Here is a 26,364-nt window from a genome sequence, read left to right as displayed (position 1 = left end):
CTTTATCCTACGACTCCAGCTCTGAAGCTAAAGTTCGGAAATGGATGGCAAATTGGCTGACCAAGGACTCACCCTGAGTTAATGCCAGCAGTTGGAGCGCCGTATCATGGGTGAATTGAGGTCCTAGGAAGACCTGTTTCAGAGTGCTCAGAAACAATGGAGCACTCTGCACCACAAGATCACCACGCTCCCACAGCGGCGTAGCCCATTCCAACGCCCTGTCCGACAAGAGGGACACAATAAATCCCACCTTAGCCCGCTCTGTGGGAAAACATGCAGCCAGAAGCTCAAGGTGAATAGAGCACTGACTCACGAATCCCCTTCAAGATCTGCTTTCTCCAGAAAATGTTTCTGGGAGCGGGAGGAGCGAAAATGTCGGAACAGGGGTGGCAGTGGACAAGGTTGCTGCAGCCACGCTAGCAGCCTGTACAGCAACTGCGGAAATATCCACAGCTGAGGTTGACCTCTCGAGAGCCGCCAACCTACCCTCCAGCTGCTGGATATACTGCAAAGATTGCTGTATGTCCACCATTTACTAGCCAGACCCTGGCACTAGTATTATGTTAGGGCTAGCGGAACGCACCTAATGAAAGTATATATTTTATTAGGATAGATGCGTTTGCAGCCCGGGGTCCACCGTGCAGGAGAACCTGCTGCTAGCAAATAGCGGAACTAAATGGCGGTGTTAGCTAACTCTGTTACTTCACAGAGCAGCCGTGAACTCAAAGCACTGTGCCCTGTTAGACTCCACAGAGGCACAGGCTAACTGTCTAAACAAGAACAGACAGTGGTCTTGCATGCACACGAAACTCCTCGCCGGAGGTGCCAGCATTCTAGGGGCTTATTTCGGCCAGGTCCCTGAACACACAAGCATACAAACTCCTCGCCGGAGGTGCCAGCATTCTAGGGGCTTATTTCAGCCGGGTCCCTGAACACACTCATACAAGACCACACTGGCGCAAAGTACATAAATAAAAGCAATACTAGCGCATGGCCGTGCGGCCATGTGAACCTTAAATAGTTGCAGCACGTACAGGACCTTCCAAGAAGGACCAATGAGAGACTGCCACAGAGCGTGAGCACCTACAGGACCTTAGCTGCAGTGTCTGATCATGTGACCCTCGATCTCCACCGACAGATCTTACTCTGGGCATGCTCAGAACGAGAAAAGCAGGACTTAGTCCCAGAAGCGTCTGCTCGCTGCTGCCCAGCACTGACTACAATGGCAGAAGCAGGAAAAGCAGCAGCAACTCTCTGTACAGAGTCAGACTGAGCGAGTCGCTGGGACCGACGTCTCCACTGAGCAGACTCCACTGCGGCAGGAGAAGAATGGGAGACCGCAGCGGAGAAGGCCCGAGATTCCCCCTGTGCAGAGACGGGAACTCGACCCCTAACACACGGTGGTTGGAACCAAAGATCTCAAATTTGGACTCATTAGACCAAAGAACAGATTTCCACTGGTCTAATGTCCATTCCTAGTGTTCTTTACCCCAAACAAGTCTCTTCTGCTTGTTGCCTTTCCTTAGCAGTGGTTTCCTAGCAGCTATTTTACCATGAAGGCCTGCTGCACAAAGTCTCCTCTTAACAGTTGTTGTAGAGATGTGTCTGCTGCTAGAACCCTGTGTGGCAGTGACCTGGTCTCTAATCTGTGCTGTTAACCTAGGATTTCTGAGGCTGGTGACTCGGATAAACTTATCCTCAGAAACAGAAGTGACTCTTGGTCTTCCTTTCCTGGGGCTGTCCTCATGTGAGCAAATTTCTTTGTAGCGCTTGATGTTTTTTGCCACTGCACTTGGGGACACTTTCAAAGTTTTCCCAATTTTTCAGACTGACTGACCTTCATTTCTTAAAGTAATGATAGCCACTCGTTTTTCTTCAATTAGCTGCTTTTTTCTTGCCATAATACAAGTTCTAACAGTCTATTCAGTAGGACTATCAGCTGTGTATCCACTAGACTTCTGCACAGCACAACTGATGGTTGCAACACCATTTATAAGGCTAGAAATCCCACTTATTAAACCTGACAGGGCACACCTGTGAAGTGAAAACCATTCCCGGTGACTACCTCTAGAAGCTCAACAAGAGAATGCCAAGAGTGTGCAAAGCAGTTATCAAAGCAACAGGTGGCTACTTTGAAGAACCTAGAATATAAGACATAATTTCAGTTGTTTCACACTTTTTTGTTAAGTATATAATTCCACATGTGTTAATTCGTAGTTTTGATGCCTTCAGTGTGAATGTACAATTTTCATAGTCATGAAAATAGAGAAAAATCATTAAATGAGAAGGTGTGTCCAAACTTTTGATCTGTACTGTATGTTACTGGCCATGTGAATGTGGCCTTAGTTTGTTATAGTCGTACAGTACACTGGGACTTGTTGCATCCATGTCACAATATAACTGACAATTATATCAGTCAGTTACACCTGTCAGCAACTCAGCATTATGATGTTTTCAAAAATAGCATAAGTATTAAATGCTTTTCCGTTGCTGTAAATAATGCATAATCCTCCAATAATTACATCACAGAAAGAATAAAAAAATATTAGAAATTTGAAATGCAAAAAATAATTAAAAACACAACTATGCAGTACCTGATAGATTATTTAATAATTATTTTATTTCTATAGCTACAACATATTCCACAGTACTTTGCAATTCAATGGGGATGTGTACAAACAATATAAGCCATACCAAATAATACAACAATTAATAAGAGGAGTGAGGTCCCTACTGGCAAGCTTTCAAAATATTTTAGCCTATTTGACACCACATTTTTGTTGTGTGGTTGTTGTATCCTATTGTTGCTGTGTTTAGGAAGGGAGCAGAAGCTGCGGCGTGATAGGAGATCCACATAGTTCCGCGGTGCAGCCAGGAGATTACATTTCCCTTGTAACTAAAACTAATTTACTATACCCAGTTTTCAAAGGAAATAAGATGAAAATATAAATATTTCAATATCCAAATGCACCCTACAAAGTCTTCTATGACTTTATGGGGGGCATGATGTGTAAAATAAATGAAGAATAAAATGAATAAATAAAAATTAGCAGGTAAAAAATAAGTTAATAAAAAAATTTTTTTAAAAATGCCTTTGTCAATCCAAATCACTATTACTTAGCCCTGTCCCATAAAAAAAGTGTTCAACATCAATATATTTGTTACAGGGTGGGGAACATTTTTAACCCCTTAACAACCAAGCTAATTTTCACTTTAATGACCAGGATACCTTTTAGAAATCTGACGAGGGGGATGACATGGGGGGCTGGGGGGATGAACAAAGGGGGATTTAGGAGATTGGGGAAGGATTCATTGAAACTGAGCTAGAAATGTGATTTTTTTTTTATCTGACAGGACAGTACTTTGGATGCAGAGTACCTCTTTTCTCTACCAGAACAAACACAAGAAAAGAAAAGGCATACACTACAAGGAGAGAAGTGCAGCCATATTTAACAAATATTGAGCTTTTGATCGCTGTTATAGGGTCTATCAACGTGATCAAAAGTCAGGAGCCAATAGAAAAAAAATCCCTGTGGTTGCCGGGTACCAGCTGGCAGATCTAAATGGAAGCATATTGCATGGCCAACCATTTTTCTTTATTCAGAAGAGGAGAGGGCTGGGGGATAGTATCACAGGTACTGTGCACTGAGGTTCCGTGGGGGACATGGGGACACAAGAATTATTTTTAAACGAGATCTCACTTTTTTTTTTACTATAATGTGATCAGTGACCCCAAAAATGGCCTTGATCATGTTTATTAGGGTCTTAGCTACCCCCGGTAGCTGAAACCCTGCAGATTTTCTGACTCTCTGGGGGGGGGGCGTTATTCTTTTATTCCCAATCGCCATGTTAAAACAGCGATGATATAATAAGGCCGTTCAGTGGCCGCCAATTTGATGCGTATCAGCGGTCGCTAAGGGGTTAAATACATTTCAGTCATCCTCTGTGGTCACACTAAAATTAAAAAATGCAAAAATAGACACTAGCAAAGAGAATTGAGAACATGACAGAGACAAAAAAACGAATAGATAGGTGTCTTGAAAAAAATACAAAAAAAGGACTCAAATGGATCTACTTGATTTAAAATTACATCTGTTTGCGGCTTCACAATAGATTATTATTTACAATATAACAATATATAGCTATGAAAAATACAAATACATAATTAGAAAAGTGTCTAAAACTCACCACCAGGGTGCTAGAGAAGATTAGGTTTTCTCTAAGACACAAGAAAAAACTTCCTCTTGCTGCCAATCCTGCAACTATGGCAAAGTGACTCAACTGCATAGGCCTGAAATGATGTGTATCTATCACGTAATTACTGGGAAACAGAATAGGCAAAAAATACTTTTGTATTAGAGCATAAAAGTTGACATCTGAGATGTAGTGTAAGATTTTATGAACTGGTAAGTTTAAATGTGAGGTCTTTATAGGTAATAGAAGACTTAATGCTTGTAACTGAAGCAGTGAAATACTCTTTCAACCATTTTTACAACTATCAGTCATGTACAGTAGAGGATCATTGTGAATTTGAGGATATATAACATCTGGTATTGATTTTCATACATATGTAATATAACTGGAAAGAGTAAACATTGGATAGGATAACTAAAAGGTCAAAGCTCCTCACCTATAAAATTTGTTTCGAATGACCTGCAGCACAGATATCAGAAAAGTATGGAATATTTTAGGGTAAATTCACCTATTACATTTGTGCTGCATTTTATTGGCGTAGGTTTCAGAAATAGTGATTAAAAAATAGCAATTTTTCAAGGAAAACAGCCATTTTACAGCAATTTCAGAAAATTGGGCCATAAAAAGCAATTAGATCATGTGAACATACCCTAAAAATGCCCACACACCTTAGTTAGTCAATCCATCTTTTGGCCAAGAGCTATCATTCCCAACTCCCCCATACACATGAACACTTGGCTGGACATTCATGTGTTCTCTCTAAGGAGAGTAGAGTAACCCCAAAAAGGATCTTTTCATGGTACTGTTAGCTTTTCTGTCTAGAGAACAAAAGGCATTAGAATTTAAGCCATTCAAATTATGAGCCCCCAATTTACATCTGATGGTCATCCTATCCCACAGGTATAGGCAGGGTCAGCCAGCTTTAATCTAGTGTGTAAGGGGACGTACAAATTGAACTTTGGATATTTTTACAAAATGGTTGGAAACGTATTGCAATGGATTTCTTAAGAAAACTGACATTAATTCTCGCAAAAAGAGCTGAAGCTATAATAATGGAGAGGCCGGGATCACACGAGCGTATAAAAAAATTAGTCCAATTTTCATCCAGAAGAGTGGAAGGATTTCTTCTCACTTTTCATCCATTTGCTGTCCATATAAAATACATTTTTTTTTTACTCAACAGCTATTGATCATTTATAGGACCATTTACAGTTTCCTATGCTTCAGAACTGTAATGTGTTCCTAAAAATCGGATGATTTACTGTGGCTCTGTACTGTATCCAAATTTTGTCTCACAAAAATCAGTCATAAGCACTGCCCATTGAATATCATTGGTCCTAGTGGTATCCAATAAAAAATAAGATAGCACTCGTCAAGTTTATACGATGGGGTGAACAAGCCCTAAAGAGTAGCTACAGAAGATACTGAGAATCAGACATTACATCTAGTGTATCTGTGATTTTGTGATACATAATTCTTCTGCTTTCCTTTATAGCACTGATAAAAGGAAGAAAAGTAGGTTCACAGTCAATGTGGGCAATACATTTGCCGAAAAAGTATTGAAAAGCGTAACCAACTTTTTAATATGGGCTAAACAAAAACAGCAATTTATAACTTAGTTAAAACAATAATACTATATGACTAACATGACTAAAGGACAAATAAGGGTCTAAGAGCATTGAAAGGACCAAACACTTATATACAGTGGGGGAAATAAGTATTTGATCCCTTGTTGATTTTGTAAGTTTGCCCACTGACAAAGACATGAACAGTCTATAATTTTAAAGGTTAGGTTAATTTTAACATTGAGAGATCGAATATCAAAAATAAAATCCAGAAAATCACATTTTATAAGAATACAACATTAGTAAAGAAGGTAAATAGAAAGACAACTTATTTAATAGTCGGAATACATAGGTATTCTGTATATATGTGCACACATCATTATCTAATTTAAAGTAAAGGGGAAAATCATCTGATCCATAGTTTGTTACTTGCTCACGCACCTATCCTTAACTTACCTATTCCTGTGAAAAATAATTTGTAATCACCTCCTGCTGAGAACTCAGGCCCATTTAGACTAATGATAGCACAATAATTAGTTTGTTGAAAAGGAACACATCTAAACTTACTGCACTGATGACTAAATAATGTCTTTTGGTAATAAGGTCATTTACCAAGGGATGTAAAAGTACAAGCTATTTTGTTGCAGTCAGAATAACAATAACGGATTACAGATTTTGCATTCTAATATTTTTATCAAACTGTCAACATTTCACTCTTGCTTTTCTTATATGCATACTGCAGAGTGTGTAGAGAAATAAGTTAAGCAGAAACACACTCTCTTAGAGATTGTATGAGCCTCTGTAAATCAGTTTTAGGGCAGGTGCAGATGGCCATGTATTTTCTCATATGAGAGAATAAGGTTGATAATGCAAATTTCACTCTCATCAAACTCTAATCAGAGAGTGAGCAAAGAGTAATCCAATTCTTTTGGATGAAGAGAAGATGGATGGAAAATCTCTATCTTCCTCATTCTGTTATTCCGTGGACTAAATGTCACCCGATTGCAGTCCGATGGCCTCCATGGACTCATTGACCTGCATGGCCAAGTATGATCTAAATATTGGATCAAACTCGGGAATGCATCATTTTTTTCCTTGAACCGGCGTGGTCCAAAAAAAAATCTAACATGTGCAGGCCATAGAGACTAACATTGGTCCAAGCACGATGTTTTGTCAGATCCAACTCAGATCCTACTTAGACCGAAAATATAGCTATGTGCACAAGTCCTTATAATTAAATCCAGACATGGTTCAATCTTCACATCTTAACAAAAATGTTGTATGAAAGTATTATACAGTCTCTTCCATGCTAGCGCTGTTTGTTATTGCTTTATGAGATTTCATGATATGGTGACAAACGGAATGCCTACAGCTCCATAGTACAGGGAGATCGGGGTTCCTTGTGTTGCTGTACAGGCCCTGTGCACTTAGTTTGACCATGTGCATAGAGCCTAAGTTAACTTCATTGCATAGAGCCATCACTAGTGTTGAGCATTCCGATACTGCAAGTATCGGGTATCGGCCGATACTTGCTGTATCGGAATTTCCGATACCGAGATCCGATACTTTTGTGGTATCGGGTATCGGGTATCGCAACAACATTAATGTAATAATGTGTAAAAAAGAGAATTAAAATAAAAAATATCGCTATACTCACCTGTCCGACGCAGCCGGGACCTCAGCGAGGGAACCGGCAGCGTTGTTTGTTTAAATTTCGCGCTTTTACTTGGTTACGTGAAGTCCCGGCTTGTGATTGGTCAGGGCGGCCATGTTGCCGGGACGCGGACCAATCACAGCAAGCCGTGACGAAATTACGTCACGGCTTGCTGTGATTGGTCCGCGTCCCGGCAACATGGCCGCCATTAACCAATCACAAGCCGTGACGTCACGGGAGGCTGGACATGCGCGTATTTTGAAAAGCGCGCGTGTCCAGCCTCCAGTGACGTCCCGGCAACATGGCCGCCATTAACCAATCACAAGCCGGGACGTCACGGGAGGCTGGACATGCGCGTATTTTGAAAAGCGCGCGTGTCCAGCCTCCAGTGACGTCCCGGCAACATGGCCGCCATAAACCAATCACAAGCCGGGACGTCACGGGAGGCTGGACATGCGCGTATTTTGAAAAGCGCGCGTGTCCAGCCTCCAGTGACGTCCCGGCAACATGGCCGCCATTAACCAATCACAAGCCGGGACGTCACTGGAGGCTGGACACGCGCGCTTTTTAAAATACGCGCGTGTCCAGCCTCCCGTGACGTCACGGCTTGTGATTGGTTAATGGCGGCCATGTTGCCGGGACGCGGACCAATCACAGCAAGCCGTGACGTAATTTCGTCACGGCTTGCTGTGATTGGTCCGCGTCCCGGCAACATGGCGCCGTGACCAATCATAAGCCGGGACGTCACTGGAGGCTGGACACGCGCGCTTTTCAAAATACGCGCATGTCCAGCCTCCCGTGACGTCACGGCTTGTGATTGGTTAATGGCGGCCATGTTGCCGGGACGCGGACCAATCACAGCAAGCCGTGACGTAATTTCGTCACGGCTTGCTGTGATTGGTCCGCGTCCCGGCAACATGGCCGCCCTGACCAATCACAAGCCGGGACCTCACGTAACCAAGTAAAAGCGCGAATTTTAAACAAACAACGCTGCCGGTTCCCTCGCTGAGGTCCCGGCTGCGTCGGACAGGTGAGTATAGCAATATTTTTTATTTTAATTCTTTCTTTTACACATTAATATGGTTCCCAGGGCCTGAAGGAGAGTTTCCTCTCCTTCAGACCCTGGGAACCATCAGGAATACCGTCCGATACTTGAGTCCCATTGACTTGTATTGGTATCGGGTATCGGTATCGGATTGGATCCGATACTTTGCCGGTATCGGCCGATACTTTCCGATACCGATACTTTCAAGTATCGGACGGTATCGCTCAACACTAGCCATCACTGAAGTTTTAACAGCGAGGCAGGCATTGCTCTTCCAGATCTGCTCACTTTTCTCCAAGTGACCTGCCTTTCTCTAACCAAGATTCTGCACAGGCGCCATCATTGACTAGAGTTGTCTCATGAGAAGGAGCAGCGCATGTGCACAAACCTCCTGATGATGTTGTGGTAGCCGGTCCATTGATCTTGTAACGCCATTTGGATCTTACTGCGCATGTCCCCTTCTCATAAAATTAACCTGGGCATTGACAGTGTATGGACAAAAGAGAAAGATCACTGAGAGAAGAGTGACCCATCAATCAAAGACAGGAAGCTGTTGGTGGGCAGGAAAAAGTAGAAAGCACAAACAGCAGAGCTGGATATGCAGTGCCCGTCCTTCTGCACTTGCAATAAAGCAATAAAACAGCCATCGTGTTGTAAGGACTAGGGTGCATCAGCATGGCATAAGGGCAGTAATCTAATAGAAGAAGACAAGAGATGATCCAAAGGTCTAGCAGAAGCCACCCACATTCAGAGCTGACTTCAGAATCAATCCCTTGCGTTTTGTGTTTGCTTATTATGAATTAATTGACTAACAAAATGCCCATTAAAGCTGCCTGATAATATGACCTCCGTTTCGAACACCGTTTATGAAATGTGGATATGTAGTAGTTCTATATAGATTAAAAGTTGGCATCACAATAATTTTTCACACGAATAGTCGTTGCTCTTGTGAAAACGTTTATCGTTATGAATTTATCTATTTATATTATAATTATAATCACTATTTTTTTTCTTGCAGCAATTTGGTAAAATCTTAGATGTTGAAATCATTTTTAATGAGCGGGGATCAAAGGTAAGCTTGATCGATCTATCTACCTTATCAATCTATCTCTATCTATCTATTTATCTATCTACCTATCAAACTATATATCTATAACTAATCTTATATTGAACTGTTATGTGTTTTTATAACATACAAATCTCAGTTAGATGTCCCTTTATATTGTGAAGTGCTCCCTTACAGAAGGAAGAAAATTGCCTATGCAGTGCTACCTATACTGTAGGTATTGTATCTCTCTGAGTCTATGCCCAACCCCGTAGAATCAAGCTTAAAGGCAACCTATCATGCAAAAAATGCTACTAACCTGCAAATATGGGGTTAATCTGCAGGGTGATAGTGTTCTGAAGCTGCCCAATGTCAACCCTAAAAGCCCGCTGCCTGGAGGAAATTGACTTTATTCTTCCCAGCAGCATAGGGCTTTCAGTCTTAGGTTTCAGTTACCGCTCTGAAGAAGAAGTGTGTGGACTTCAAAATGCATAGATTAAAAAACACATTTACAAAAGCCTGAGTTTGGATCTTCAATCTACTCATCAGCAGAGCAGAAATATCCATATTTTTTTCTCACTCAAATCCAATACAGTTCATGGGCACTAGATTTTGTGATGGGACGTTGGTCAAGGGAACTAGTCTGATTGCCGTATGTGGAGTCAAGATGGATTTTTTTAACCTAATATGGGATAATTAGGATCTGACTCTTTTTTTTTTTGCCTTCCTCTGGCCCAACATATCAGGTTATACGTTGAACTCAATAGACTTATGTCTACCTTCAAACTTGAAGCTATGAAACTTTTGAGCTGGAAATGTTGGAAATGTTCTCTGCAGTCATGTCCCCCTTTGTCACACCTCTCCACTCCTCATTCCATGCCACCTTAAAACAGCATTTGAATCCTGGAGCTCTATGTACTGATGGTGTATTCTGCTATCAGGCACAGGAAACATACTGGAAACCCTTGCTTATGTGAGTTTCTCATGAATTTAAGTGACACATGGAGTCAGGGTATCTCCCTTTTTGAGGGAGTAACACAAATGTTCCAATAGAGTTGGCAAGTAAGATATAAGAACCATGAATGTTTTGTTTGATCCGGATAAAGGGAGTAGATCCATGAAAGAAAACTGACCGCAGGATAAACATCTATAAAACTATTTATATGGCTGCATTTGGCTTTTAGTGGATATTTCAGTCAACCTAATTGTTTGGGCAAAGTTCACAGTATATCGCAAGTCTTACCTTTTCAAAGTTCTTTCTATGCATATTATAATGAATAATACTAATCCAAAGGTGGGCACTAGATATGGACCTTTTCTGCCTAGTCTCCCAATAGGGCATGCCCACTGAGGTTTGACTAAGCTCTCTGATCTCACGAACTTAGCAATCTCTGGCATATGCAATGGACTTATGTCTGCATGTCAGAAATGTGCCCCAGTAGTCTGTCAAATGGACAATTCTAAATTCTCTGTATGCTTGTGATCACCACGACTTCTGGAGAGCGCATTGTGATCGCAAGCCTCCGGCATGTAGGTATAAGTCCAATGTACATGATTGAAGTTTCCGTGTTCATGACCATTCTTAGGATTTAGAATTCTTGAAGGAAAGTGTAGGGGCAGATCGTAGACTTCAGTCTTGCCTCTCTGGCTATGCTATCGGGAGATTGGTCCAGCCATAGCACACACCTTTTGGACTAGTCCTATTCATTATAATAGGCAGGGAAAAAACTTTGAAAGGGTAGAATTGTAAAATCAACAACACTTTGTCCAAACAATGAGGTTGCCTGAAAGCACCATTAATAGACAAATATTGTCATGTAATTTGATAATAGATATCCATCCTGCTGTCAGGTTTCCTTTAAAGGGTACATCCTTTCGTGACATGATTGAAAACTTGGTCCTGGAACATGTTATTGTTTTATTTCCCTTCCAGCCGCATATAGAGCCTTGAGACATGACACATAATCATATGCAACAACGTTGAAAACGTTCTGTCTACAGATGGACACCTCTGGTTTTGCTGATAACCCAAACCATGTGTCAAGATAATTCATGTTTTCAGATACTGACTTAAAGAGTCAACATATGGCCATAGCAGCACAATATGGGCCCATAGCACATACCAGCGTATGAGACCCAATTGTATGATTCAGACAGTATTGGCTTTCGGTATGGTTGTAAACATTTTTATAATGCAAAAATGGTCTTAGTTTACCACTGTCAATAACAGTACATGTAGTTGAACATTTGGATTACATAAATCATAAATTAAGCCGCCTTCTATTTTACTCTCTGCAATTGTTATGCATTTTTTTGAATTTTATTTAGTGTGTAAAATATGCAGTATTAGTAGATAAGAGGTTATGGACTGTGAGCTTAAAATAGAATTACTGCTTACTTTATAGAGATAATCAAGGGTTTTACATTTTTTCCCTTATCCCCTAGTGATAATTACATTTCTCATCACAGAAAATGAGTTCATGTTTGTAAAAAAAAAAAACGTAAAGAAAAAAACATTTGCTGGAATAGGTATTTTCCTGTTATTGAAGTGAAAGTTGGTAATATAATCTAATATGCTCTCAAGCAATTACCCTGTGTATTGCTCCAATTTACTCTGGTGCAGGGTTTTTCTATCAAGAAAAAGAATCTCTTTACTCCAAGCCTTTGAATACATAATGTGATTTGTATATATTTTTGTTACTGATAAATGTTATACTCTAGCTATTTTGAGCAAATTATTTTCCCATAGTTGTGCAGAAGAGGCTCAAGGAACGGAAATATGCACTGGTCCTTGTATCTAATAACAATCAGTCGGACTTTTAGTTGCATAGGGGTACTACTCTAAGAAGGCAATTTATAAATGTCATTTTGGGTGGTCCTTTCTATGACAGGCTACTATGTAATAGATAACCAGTGATATTAATAATAGATAGTAGAGATAAGCAGATGTGCCAAAATTCTAAGTTACCAAATCATAGATGCATAGATTTTTCCAAGAAATTCGATTCAATTTAAAGTAATTCTCAACAAATTAATGTCCGTTATTATGCTCTGGGGTTTCTTTAATTTGTAGAATCCATGCAAAGTGAATTTACTAAAATCTGTATTCTCAAAATTGCAGATTTTTTCTATATTAATTTCCACTCAAATACATTTTCTCATCTCTGCAAAATATGCAAATTCCCTCTTCAGAGAGCATGTCAGGCATGTCACTCTCCACAAGGAGTGATGTTTACCCCTTATTCCTAAGGCTGGGTTCACACTGCGTTTACAGCAGCCCATTCAACACATACGGTAACGGGCCGCTTTAAACGCAAGTGTCGGTATGGCAGCACGCTAGTGCAGATAGAGCATCTGCTAGCTCTATCTGCGCTAGCAGTGACGGACCTGGAAACGCTGCAGCCCGCATCCCAGGGTCCGTCACTCAATGACAGCACATGGCTAGCGCACGCCCATTGTGGGCGTGCGCTAGCGATGCGTCCGACATTGGAGTCAATGGCGGCACTAGCGGACTACGTTACACCGCGTTATGCCGCGGTGGAGCGTAGTCCGTTTAACGGACGGGTTCAACGCAGTGTGAACCCAGCCTTAGTCAGAGGGCTCTAAGCCAGCCAAATCAGATCTCTTGCTTTGCTCTGAGGAAGGGAAAACACTCCCAAACACGTCTGCAAATAAAATCTGATTTAGTTTTTATTTTAAGTCTTGTTAAAAGGCTTATTAAAGAGTTGATATTGACTTTTAGGTTTGCTACTTCCAGTAGGTGGGACTAGAGTTAAAGTCATCTTCCTCTTTGCATATATAATTTCCCAGAGGAACATTGCATGGCATATAAGTCTCCTTACACTGGCTTGGCATGTCTCTCTCCACAATGAAAGATGTTGCCCCTTACAACCTCATCTCTAATAGATTGCAAAAGATGACTGCATATAGCGAACAGATGTTAGCTCATCATTTCAGCTTTCTAAAACTGCATGTACTTTGATACAAGCCAGCCCATCAGCCTAGCCAGGCAAGTAATGTTCACAAAAAGAAGTGGCTGGAATATCTAGTTAAACTATTACAACTGAGATGTAACATGTATGTTACGACTAAGACATTCTATTACAACTGAGATGTAACATGTATGTTACGACTAAGACATTGTGGTTGAAAAACATCAATTGATTTGTATTGCCACTCTGCCTTTGAATGCACGCTATACTTAGAAACACTGGTTGACAATGGTATACAAAGAGGATAGCTCTCTTATTTTTTTTTCCTAAATCTAAAGAAGTTGATAGAGTTGGGCAAATTTATTCGAGTAGAATTGAAGTCTACGCGAACGTTACAAAATCCATATGTTCCAGAATGCAGATTTTTGTCAATATGCTTTACCCAATTTCAGCAAAATGGTGGAAGGCTTGCAGCCAATTTTCAGTAGGATAGATGGTCTGAAAAAATTAAAAAAATAAATAAATAATACTCACCTCTCCCCTCTCTCTGGCCATCTCACTACTCACTCTCTCCCATACTGTCCTTGGCACCTCTCCTTATCTCTGCCGCATGCTGAAACCCTAAGCTTCTTCATGATAGGCTGGGACTTCTGGCTGTGACTATGCCCAGGACATTGTGGCCTAAAGCAACATTCACCGTGACCTTAGGATGCACACTCTGGGATAGGACTTTTGGTCATGGTTACATCCAGGACACCTCAACGCATGCGCTTTGTAAGGTCATGTCAACAGCAAGACGTCATGAAGTGCAAGTTGATCTTGTGGTGCTCATTTTTGGACTTCTGATTGCGATTATGCCCAGGACATTCCTGCATGAGTCCTGGCCTAACGTGAAAATGCTTGGGGTTTCAGTGCGCAGTGCTGAAAAGAGGTAGTAATCGAACAGTGAGCAGAGGAGGTGAGTGTTGCTCTCACTCCAAGCCCCAGAACATATTTAGGGACATTCAATTTGTGAATAATAAATTATCTGTAAATAGATTTGGCGAATATAAATTTTGCCAGATCTGCTAATCTCTAGTTGTTTCATAAAGCTTCAATCGGCTTCCACTAGAAGTAGAAATATACCCTTTGCAAGTCACTCGTTTTTATTGATGGCATCTCCTTATCAAATCTGTGTGACTATGCAGCAACGAACATCTAACAATCTACCAGAATGAACCTTTTTGGAGGCTTTCCATTAATAATCTTTATAACCTTTCTATAGAATATTTGATAAAAGTCTTTAAGAATTCCATTGGTCTAGTAGTCTCTAAATCAGCAAGTTGACATAAATCAACATAACTAAGCACTGTGTGGTATTGCTGCTCTATTCAATCCTAACCTCAGCTAGTAGGAACATGGCCTCAAGGCCCACATTTCAGTGATTGATAGCAAAAAAGAGGGACATGGAGAGTATTAAAATATTAGTACAATCTATAAGTAAATTACATTTAAGAGGAACGGGGATTCTGCACCATGATCTAATGATTGATGGTGGGTCAGAGGTGGGACACCCAGACATCATAAGTTAGGTGATAACCTGCCATTTAGGGAAAAACACCTTTAAATTGGTATCTTTATGGATATGCAAATTAATTGTACCAATTTGCTAAGTTTACAATAATTGTCAGCAATAGAGTTGATCAGATCTTTTTTCAATTCAAATTTGCCAGGTTCAGTACATTTTTTCCCCCAATTTTTTTTTTGCAACAACACGATTTGTCATGAATTGCAATACTACAAAACCTCCAATTACCAAAAAAGATGTGTGTGACATTCTGAGGTCTCCTAGGACTGTTTACAGTTTGCGCATCACTATAATTAATGTTTGACAGTCTTTCCAATCTCAATTATTCAACCCTTAGGCTACTTTCACACTAGTGTCGTGCACTGCACATCGCTATGCGTCATTTTGCAGAAAAAACGCATCCTGCAAAAGTGCTTGCAGGATGCGTCATTTCTCCATAGACTAGCATTAGCGATGCAGTGCGACGCAATGCAACACGTCGCAACCATCGTGCGACGGTTGCGTCGTGTTGCGTCGGACCATCGGCACAAAAAAAGTTACATGTAACTTTTTGTGCGTTGTGTGCAGCAATTCCGACCATGCATGCATGGCCGGAACTACGCCCCCACCTCCCCGCACCTCACAATGGGGCAGCGGATGCGTTGAAAAACAGCATCCGCTGCCCCCGTTGTGTGGCGTTTTCAACGCTAGCGTCGGTGCGCCGCAACGTCACATAGCGACGTGCAGTGCACGACGCTAGTGTGAAAGTAGCCTTACCCAAAAAAGTAACAATAAATAATAGCAAGATACACATATGGAAAGCAAAATAATGTGGCAGCAGAGCTCAGCATAGGTGTGGCGTGTATGGTTTTAGACTACGAATACAGCTGTGTAGAAACAGACATGAAACGTGACATACAGTATTTGATGATCTTATTTATTTTTTTAACAAAATTCCACCTCTTTCCCAAAGAATGACATCATAAAAAGCCTGCACCTGGAACAGTGTGGTGTGTGTGAAGTCAAAGTTAGTAAAATAGATGGGCAAAAATTAAAAAAAAACTTGTTGTGACACGAGCACCACTTAGAGAAGTAGATCAATTAAATGTCTGGATTTTAGGTAATTTACTTTTGGATTTTTTAAAAAACAATTATTCCACCCTTCACGTAAAAAGATAACACAATCGTTAGCAAAACCTGGAATTTCATAAAATTTGACTCAAATTTAATTCACATTTGCTCATCTCCAGCAAGGAAGTATCTTTAATTCTTTAACTGGGACAAAGGGATGAAGGAGCAAGTCATGGCTTATGAATCAGGTCAGCATAAGAGGGTGTTTTTCTTTAGATTCTTGTTGTTTTATATAATCTATCTTCCATAGCATATACTCTATCTATCTATCTATCTATCTATCTATTATGTATCTATTCTATTATTTATCTCATATCTATCTACTGTATCTATCTATCTATCTATCTATCTATCTATCTATCTATCTATCTATGATCTAGCTATATATCTATCATCTTTCTATATCTATCTATTTAATATCTATTTCTCTATCATCTATCTATCTATCTATCTATGATCTATCTATATCTATCTTTCTATTATCTATCTATCTATTATATATCTATCTATCACCTATCTAATATCTATTGTCTATTATCTATCTATCTATCTATCTATCTATCTATCTATCTATTATCTATCTATCTATCAATTGATCTACCCATCTATCTAATATCTAACTATTTATCTATCCATCTATCTCATATCTATCTATCTTTCTGTCTATATATCTGTGAATGTTTTACATTAATCAGTATAAGTAATTACACAAAAAAGATTGTCTGTCTTCAAATAAATTTGATAATATTAGGATTAGGTGTGCAACAATTCTAACATTCTCTTTTTACAAGGGAGAATCAGAAGCATTGGAATTTTGATGTTTTATCACCTGAAAAGCCTACCATCCTATTATTTTACAGTTTTTAAAATGGTTACCATAAAGAATAAAATAGCTTTTAACATTAACAAATCAATTTTTAAAATTGTGTTTCTAATTACCTTTTCAACTGAAAAAATGTGTCAAAAAATGGACATGTCTGGATTAGTAAATACTTACATTCCAAATGAAATAATTATTTAGAGGTTGTTCTCATAACTTTGCAATGTACCAACCCTTTTTTACCCTTCCTGAATATTTATAGCTGTAATCTAAGTTATACAACCCCCATTGCACAGTAGATTTCTGATACATGCTTACAAACTTTCTTCTGTTTGCAATAATCCAACCAGAACAAATTAATAAGTGGTTTCTCCAAATTCAATGGAAATACAGCTTTTATTTATTACTGTAAAACAAAATTATTCACCCCATCATGATGAGCATTTTTAGTATTTAGTAGAGAGCCCTTTGACTATTATGATCTGCTGCAAATTCGATGCTTTGGCAGACATGAGCATTGCAGAATTTTAACCCCTTCCTAACAAGCAATGGCCTCCAGTTCACTGACATTCTTGGGCTTGCATGCTGCAACTGCCTTTCTCAAATCCCATCAAAGATGTTCTATGGGGTTCAGGTCAGGCGACTTTGACACGTCCTGGTAGTGTATCATGTTTACAGCAGTAATGGCCAAAGGTGCATTACCGTGTACTTAAAGGCAACTTGTGGCCAGTTTTTGAATCTCACAACAAATGCCACCACCTTTATCTGTTCCTGTACTACATTTCACGAACATATATATTGTGTCATGACTCCCCCTGTATAGTCCCAAAAATACTATTTGAATTACTTTATTAGGATTTGAATGAGGATGGTTCAATGGGCATTATTTCTGTGGCATCTGTCCCTCCTCTGCTCTGCTAATTGCTGACCTTTGGCTATGATTGATGTGGATCTCCTGCCTGCACAGTGGCATTGCCAGCCTGTGCAGACATCACTGTGCATACGCAGACAGATGTCTTTCCAACTCCGGTGGCTCTGGTGAATGTGTGCCTGCTCGGGCCATCATCCACATCAATCAGAGCCTGGGGATGATCATTAGGAGCAGAGAGGAGGCACAGATGCTGTAACGATGACATCGATCTGATCAGACCATCCTCATTTACATACAGCATGGGAGCAATTAAAATGGTATTTTTGAGGCATACGGGGCAAAATCTTGTGACTTGAAGGGATTGCGTAATTCTGAGACAGCAGTATTCAGTAAATGTGGCAATTTGGGTTGAATTTAGAGAAACCGCTTGTTATATTAGTTGTGTTGAGGTCTTTAAATTGTTCTTTTTTGTTTGGTTTATTACAAACAAAACCTACAAGGCACAAAATGAGCAAAATCCCTGCTGTAACTAAATAAGAAAAAATGAAAAAGTGCATCTAAATAACACAGGGTTCTTAGTAATAATGTTTTTGATAAAAAATAGCATAAAAGCCATCTCACCATCGACAAGGTTACTCTGATTGGGATGGTCCTACACTGTCTAATATTAAAAACCTTACCAAGTGTCAGCAGAATGTTTGTAGATTTAAAAAGAAACTGAGTGCTATAATTTTCCTTATGAGATGGGTTTGTTCTTACACAGTCTGACACCATCAGCACTGATTGGATAGGGTCAGACTGTGTAGAGACTAGAGATGGGAGAATCAATTTGACAAACCCCTGTCCACAAGCCAGGATGCCTGTACATTATCATTTACCGGCTGTAATACTCAACTCACCTTTTGATTAGCCGGGCTGGTGCGGCATCGTATGTGAATCATTCTGTAATGATGATGTCACACCCGGCTGGCTAATAAAAATAAGAGTAGAGGATGACGTCAGATAAGTTACCCAGTGGTCACAAATTACTGACCTGGCTGCGGGACTGGGGATCTGCCAGTAGGAACACAACCTCAGTTGTCAATTTACCAAAATTTTGCAGGTACAATAACAGAGGAACGGTACAACAGAGAGTTCTTAGTAATGAAGTTCAGGACTCTGCTGTTTCATGGCTATTACTAGGATTTACAAACACACACACACATCAGAAGGACATTTACAAAATATGAAATAGTTTATGACATGTACCAAATTAATAACATACCTCAACATTTTTCCATTTCTCTTTTTTTCTGCTGTGTGTAGCCTCAAATTGTTTGTGTCCTAAATCACTAGCAATACTTGACAAGAATTGTTCTCCATGTTTAATTGTCTAAATTAGCTGTGGCTATTATATTTCTACTTGTTTCTCCACTAAGTGATTGTTCTATCAAAGTCTGCATTTTCACAGTGCTTCTAAATGGTTCTGTCAAGTCCATTTATCCACATGGTATTTTGGTAACCTTTTAAAATGCTTGTTTAATTTGTTTTCATAATATATTGATTTAAAACCCAAACTCATCTCTATAAAGGGATCTATACGGGGAAATTTAGCAATAGAAAATGTTATTGTGATCTTTCTTTTGACTTGTAAATAGATTATTTATGTAAATTGTTTGCCACAATTAAAGTAACTATAGCCCCTAAATGCACCTTCTTATGACATGTTTATTACTTAGGGGAGAACAATAAATGTGTGCCATTTGTATTTGTAAATGCTGAGATGTCTCAATATTAGTGGTAATAGATCAAAGGGTAAAAATACATGTTTTATTCATTGACAAATGTTGCAAGGTAAAGTAAAAAAAAACAAAAAAAAAATTTGGCTAAATAAATTGTAGCAACTGCCATGGCAATTTTGCTCTCTGATGTTTTTGAATAGTAAGATGCATCTTGTTTTTGCCACCTCTTAACCTTTTTCTGTCCTTGTTTTCATAATTAAGGTCTAGAAAACTTAGACCACTAGACTGTGATCTATACTATACTATGCGATGCTATGTTATACTTATGCTATATATTATATGAATGCATATGAATTGTTCATTTATTTGGTTATATATTTTACTAAAATAATGCAACATTTGTTACAGGACTGTATCATTGACTTTCATTAAGATAATGCTGATATTTGACAATTTGCTTATTTTTACCTGGAAATCTTAAGCTACCTGATATAGGTTACTTAAGGCTCAGACAAACCCCTTTTCACTTACACAGAATAAAGCTGAGTTCTGACCCCCATTAATCTGATATTAATGACGTATCCTTAAAGGGGCTTTAAGAAAACCACTTCTCTGTTGCAATATTCCCCCCATGAAGAATAAAAACACCTTGAACTCACCTTCTGTGCCATCCCATAGACCCCAGGGTTTATGTAATGCTGTGAAGTGAGAATTACTGTTGCACTTTGACTTTCCCCGGATGTCAGTTACATCTAAAGAAGTTGAGAGTGAAGCGACCCTTTAGTAGCCATTGATTGGCTGCAGGGTTCATGTAACATAATGTCATGTGAGCCCTGAGACAGCACTGGCATGGAGGTGAGTATAAGGTTTTTTCATTCTACGTTGGGGAATACTGTAATGGAGAAGAGGTTGTCTGAGAAGTGGCTGACCCCTTTATGGATAGGTCATCATCAGTATCAGATTAACGGTGGTCAGCTGTTATTTTATGTAAGCAGATTAATTAGTGGTCACTTGGAGATTGGAGATGATCTGCAGAATTCAGCTTCAGCCACCAAACACTGCATTTTTTACATTATAAATAGTGTATAGATTTGTTGTTTTCAGCTCAACTCCGCCCACCACAGCAGGTGGCACCAGCTGATTGGTGTGGGCACCAGGTGACCAGCCCCTGAGGATCTGATATTGTTTTTCATAAGGATAGGTGATTAATTTAGAAGCAGTGGACACTATAAAGGAAATTTGTCGTGAAATTTGATTTTGAATGTGCACACTACTTTTACAGCATGCTGCCTTACGTAACAATGTGTGTGCTGTGCCACTGCTGAACAAATACATAGATACTGTACAGCTCAGAAAGAGCAAAGGAGAGTAAGGACGCTAGCCAATCTTATCTTTTATGTTGGAGCCATATCAAATGTGAAATGTGCCTACACTCTGGCACGGCCGTTTGTTTGTCTGCACGATAGTTTCATACTTACTCCCTCTTCTGGCAGACAACAGTAATGACTTCATATTTCCAGAAATATAAAACAAATTCCAAAGATTAAAAATGTTACGTAAGTAACTTTGAACAAATAAGTAAAAAAAATAAATAAATAATAGTGCTTGACACATTTCTTTTAAAACTATTCTAGAAATGTTTTTCAACAAATTGTATGCAGATGACTAAATATCATTTTTCTTACTGATATGGTTATTATTTCTTAGCAAAATCTGGGGCCATTTTCCAAGTGTATTCACAGTTTTTCACACAAAAGTAGGACTCCTCACTGTCCTAAATAATTGGCACAGAAATTGTACCTGTAAAATGGCCTTTTCCACTGACACCATGCTCAAAGAGGCTAATTTTTGCTCTATTTTTATTTCCATTGCTTCTATTTTTTTTTCTTTAAACCCACCATACTGTTGCAGAGGTATAAGCCTTTATATTTCATGTTAATTTTTACCGAAGGAGCATGGCTCACAGGGTTAAAATTCAGAATAGCCTAAAGACACGCCCCAGAGGATCCTGTGAGCACTGCCCCCTTGGTAAAGACCATAAAAATTAACATTTAACGAAAAGACACATATCTATGTAACCATCGGGTTTTTAAAAAATAAATAAGAAAAACTACAATTCTCAGGTGAGCAGTGGGAACAAAATAAGAGTAAAAACTGGCAACTTTTAACCTGGTGACAGGCCCTGTTTAAAGAAGTAATTGTAACAATTACAGACAAAAAAATGTATTAAATTCAGCTACTGGATGATGCTATTTTATTTTTTATTAGATATTAAATTATCTACAGTGACATGAAAAGGTACATCCACTCTATTCTCTACTTGTCTGATACTTGACTTGTTGCTGAAATTAAGATAATATTTCACATATTGCAAAATAACCATTCAATTCTTTACACTCCTTGAAGATGCATGCTACAAATAAGAACATGATGTTTTAATTGAAAAAAAACATGAATGAAAAGCAAATAAAACTTTGAAAACTGAAATATTAATCTGCATGTTATTCTTCCCTTCTCCCTCCTGCATGCAGGGATTTGGTTTCGTAACTTTCGAAAATAGTGCTGATGCGGACAGGGCCAGGGAGAAATTACACGGCACGGTGGTAGAGGGCCGTAAAATAGAGGTGCATGTTACAAATATTTTTATTGTCTCTTTATTATATATCTTAACTGAATTGCTGTTTCGCTGTAATTTGATCATTTTTGTGTCTGCATATTCTCGCTTCCATTTTTGTTTTCATTTGCAGCGTCTTTATTATTTGTGTCATTACGGACTGATGTTTTTATTTTTGCCCATAAGGTTTGTTCATAAAATTCTGTTTTTCTGAAAAATAAAAAGTTTGCAGAAGCTTCTGGTGTTATCTTTTATGACAACAGAAGTCTTTTGTGATGGGGAGGAAAGTGTAGCATTTAGTGATAGTAATTTATAATTAGTGTTGTTTTCCTATAGGATATAATCAATTCACAAAATTAGATAGTAGAAAGAATCAGTCAGGATGTTTTTGATATGTAATCTGAGAAGAGTATGATTTAGGGACAGAAACTCTGATTCCAGTGATGTGTCACTTGCTGACCTGCTTGCTGTTATTTTGATACAATCACCGGCAGATCCAACAGTGTTCTGAATGCGGAGCCCTGTATAACCCCGCCCCCAAAACTGATTGGCTGCTTTTCGTATACACTGTATATTGAAAGATAGCTGCTAATCATTGGTAGGGGTGGAGTCACAAAGAGCAGTTGACTAGGAGGCACAAGACACCTAGTCCTGTAGTGATAATTTCCTGTTGATAAGAGACTTATTTATTGAAATAAACATAAACACACAGTGAGTGACACAACATTGGAATCAGGCTCTCAGCATCTAGATAATGTTCTCTCAGATTTCAGAACAAAAACCTGCTGACAGGTTCACTTTAACCCTTTTCTGACCTCAGATGGGATAGTATGTCTGAGGTCAGAACCCCCGCTTTGATGCAGGGTTCCGGCAGTGAGCCCGCATCAAAGCCGGGACATGTCAGTTGTTTTGAACAGTTGACATGTGCCCGCAATAGCGGCGGGTGAAATCGCAATTCATCCGCCGCTATTAACTAGTTAAATGCCGCTGTCAAACGCTGGCAGCGGCATTTAACCAGCGCTTCCGGCCGGGCAGCCGGAAATGAGCGCATCGCTGACCCCGTCACATGATCGGGGTCAGCGATGCTTCTGCAGAATAACCATAGAGGTCCTTGAGACCTCTATGGTTACTAATCCCCGGTAGCTGTTAGCGCCACCCTGTGGTCAGCGCTCATAGCACACCTGCATTTCTGCTGCATAGCAGCGAGAAAAAAATTCAAAACACCAGAATTACTTTTTTTGGTCACCATGACATTGCATTAAAATGCTATAACGGGCAATCAAAAAAACATATCTGCACCGAAATGGTATCATTAAAAACGCCAGCTCGGCACGCAAAAAATAAGCCCTCACCCGACCCCAGATCATGAAAAATGGAGACGCTACGGGTATGGGAAAATGGCGCAATTTATTTTATTTTTTTAGCAAAGTTTGGAATTTTTTTTCACCACTTTGATGAAAAAATAACCTAGACATGTTAGGTGTCTATGAACTCGTACTGACCTGGAGAATCATAATGGCAGGTCAGTTTTAGCATTTAGTTAACCTAGCAAAAAGCCAAGCAAAAAACAAGTGTGGGATTGCACTTTTTTTGCAATTTCACCGCACTTGGAACTTTTTTCCCGTTTTCTAGTACATGACATGCTAAAACCAATGATGTTGTTCAAAAGTACAACTTGTTTTGCAAAAAATAAGCCCTCACATGGCCATATTGACGGAAAAATAAAAATGTTATGGCTCTGTGAAGGAGGGGAGCGAAAAATGAACACGGAAAAATGGAAAATCCCAAGGTCATGAAGGGGTTAAAAAAATATGTCTGCAAAAGGATTTTTAACTGTCTGAATAGATTGGTTCTCTAGTTCAGGTAAAAAAGATGTTAAAATTCTGGCGTAAAATGCCTACATATAGTTACAGTTTGTATAAAGTCGACCTTAGACATTTCATTGATTTAGTTTAAGGCATAAGTAATGATCTTCTTTTGCAGTTAGAAAACAGAAATTCTTTCAGTGTAGTTAATTAAACATACAGTGTAAGTAGAGTTGGTGGAAATCGATTTACACATTTGGACGGTAGTCTGCAGCCATTGCCTGGAAGCGGGAGTGGCGCCTATCACATCAGCATCTCCAGACCTTCTTTCGATTAGTTGGCCTGGTATGACACTGCAGACCTGGCCATCAATCAGTGCACCGGAGCGAGATCGCAGTGCACTCACTGTATCATGAGCGGTGATTGTTAGAGTGAATTGCTCTGCCCTTATAGCTATAAGTCAGCAGCTGCAGGGAAGATACCGCTTCATTTTATTCTCTATAGCTTTCTTTCCATTAAACCAGCCTAAGATGATTGAATGATGATGCCGCTATGTCTGCAGATAAATAGCATGTTTGTAGGTGATAGGTACATTTTAACTTTGAATATGCTGAGGCTGAATGTGGCAGTATCAAACTAGCCGAAAGAACCAAATATTTCATTTATTAAAATATTATTAAAATCTTCTAAATTGATATCACATCAATGTTGCCTAATGTTGTTGTTAAGGATTAAGTAATATTTTAAAATCAATAGCTGATGGCCAAAAATCCAATGATAAACACTCCAAAATAAAACATAACTGTTAACTAATAAATTAAAGATACAAATAACTAATGCAAATCATGCATTAAAGTGCACTTTGAAATTGCACTCTGTTCCTTATTGGTTTTACCTATGTTTAAATATATCCATAATGGTCAAGTTGCTACGCTAGTTGAATTATTCAATTGTAATATAAATATGGATAGCTTTACCTATTATTTGCTCCAGTAGCCTCACACTGTATAACCAACGCAGAGTAAAAGAAGATTGCTGTTAATTCAAGAATCAAACCCATCAAAGTTTTAATCCTCTTAATATATTGTAATCATTATATTATATCACATTGTATACTTACAATTGCTCATTTTGCCTTTCTACCCATTTTATTATTCTATTAGGACTATGACATCACATATTGAAAACAAATTAGTTGAATCCTTTTAAGCTCTATGTAGAAACAGGAAGTCTCTGTTCCTTGCACGAGTTATCATTAGAACTACAATTGAACTTCACTGCAAAGTCACTGGTAGTCAAGCTCTTCAACTCTTGACCCAGCTGCTCCGCTGCTCCCATTTAAGTGATGTAGAATTGAAGTTCTAATGATGACTTATACAAGGAAAACAGACTTCTGGTTTCTACAAAGAGCTTAGGAGGATTCAGGTAGTCATTTTTTAATCACGTGATGTCATAGACTTCATGGAAAACAGAAGAATTAGCTGGGTAGAAAAGCAAAATGAGCAATTGTAAGTACACGGTGCTTCTTTAACTAAACAATAAGTATTGTAACCTATTTTGTAATGTGTTATGACAAGAGGAACAAAGTGCTACTAAAATAGAGAAAGAGCCTCCCCAACATGTTTCACCCTTATGGGCTTCATCAGGGTAAAGTGCCAACTGCATCATATGCATATTACAATTGAATGATTCAACTAGCATAGCAAGCTGTCCTCTTTGGATATATTTAAATATAGGTAGGACCAATAAGGAACAGAGTGTAATTTTAATGCTAAATTGGTATCATATGTTAAAAATAGTTTATTATTCAGTTAACTAAAAGGGGAACCTTTGTCACCAAGAAACTGTGAGAATTTTCTCATGTATTTTTGCTTTCACACCTTGATTTCTTTCTTACATGTGACAGTTTTGGTTTGTTCTCCCCCCACGCTTTCCACTGCATGCTGCTTAATATAACATTCTTCTTTGTTTATTTTAAATATTTATCATTTCAGCGTTCTCATAGAATATGAGCATGCTCTTGAATTCTAAATTATGCAAAACCTTTTAATTTGCTTTTAATGTCTCTTTATTAAATTTTAATTGATATGCTGTTGCTTTATTGAAATGATTTGTATTTTTGATTGAAGTAAATGTAATTAGAAGTAATTTGATTTTTTTCTAGACATTTGTGTATATTTTTACAATTTCTTAGAATGATATTAAATTAATATTTACTTTATAAAATGTATGCATGAAAATATCAGGTCTGTACCAGCAGAACAAACACTAATTTACGTTTATATATGCTTAGGTTAATAATGCCACAGCACGTGTTATGACAAACAAAAAGACGTTGAATCCTTACACAAATGGTAAGTTTTTCACTAAATTTATTTTAGAGATAGTTTGATTTGTTAAAAAATTGACAAAAAATATTCA

The 26,364-nt window shown here is 38.8% G+C and overlaps 1 protein-coding gene across 16 annotated transcripts in view; it reads left to right on the top strand.

Annotated features, from left to right (window-relative positions):
• The window catches only part of RBFOX1 (RNA binding fox-1 homolog 1), a 957,869-nt gene that overhangs the window by 688,870 nt on the left and 242,635 nt on the right, over window positions 1-26,364 (top strand). For all 16 annotated transcript variants that reach the window (XM_077275267.1, XM_077275270.1, XM_077275261.1 and 13 more), the window contains exons 4-6: window positions 9,477-9,530; window positions 22,056-22,148; window positions 26,237-26,297. In XM_077275267.1, coding sequence (XP_077131382.1) covers window positions 9,477-9,530; window positions 22,056-22,148; window positions 26,237-26,297 — 208 coding nt within the window. The remainder of the gene's footprint in view (window positions 1-9,476; window positions 9,531-22,055; window positions 22,149-26,236; window positions 26,298-26,364) is intronic.

Source organism: Ranitomeya variabilis, chromosome 7 (genome assembly GCF_051348905.1).
Source record: "Ranitomeya variabilis isolate aRanVar5 chromosome 7, aRanVar5.hap1, whole genome shotgun sequence".
NCBI lineage: Eukaryota > Metazoa > Chordata > Amphibia > Anura > Dendrobatidae > Ranitomeya > Ranitomeya variabilis.
This window is presented reverse-complemented; position numbering and strand designations above follow the sequence as displayed.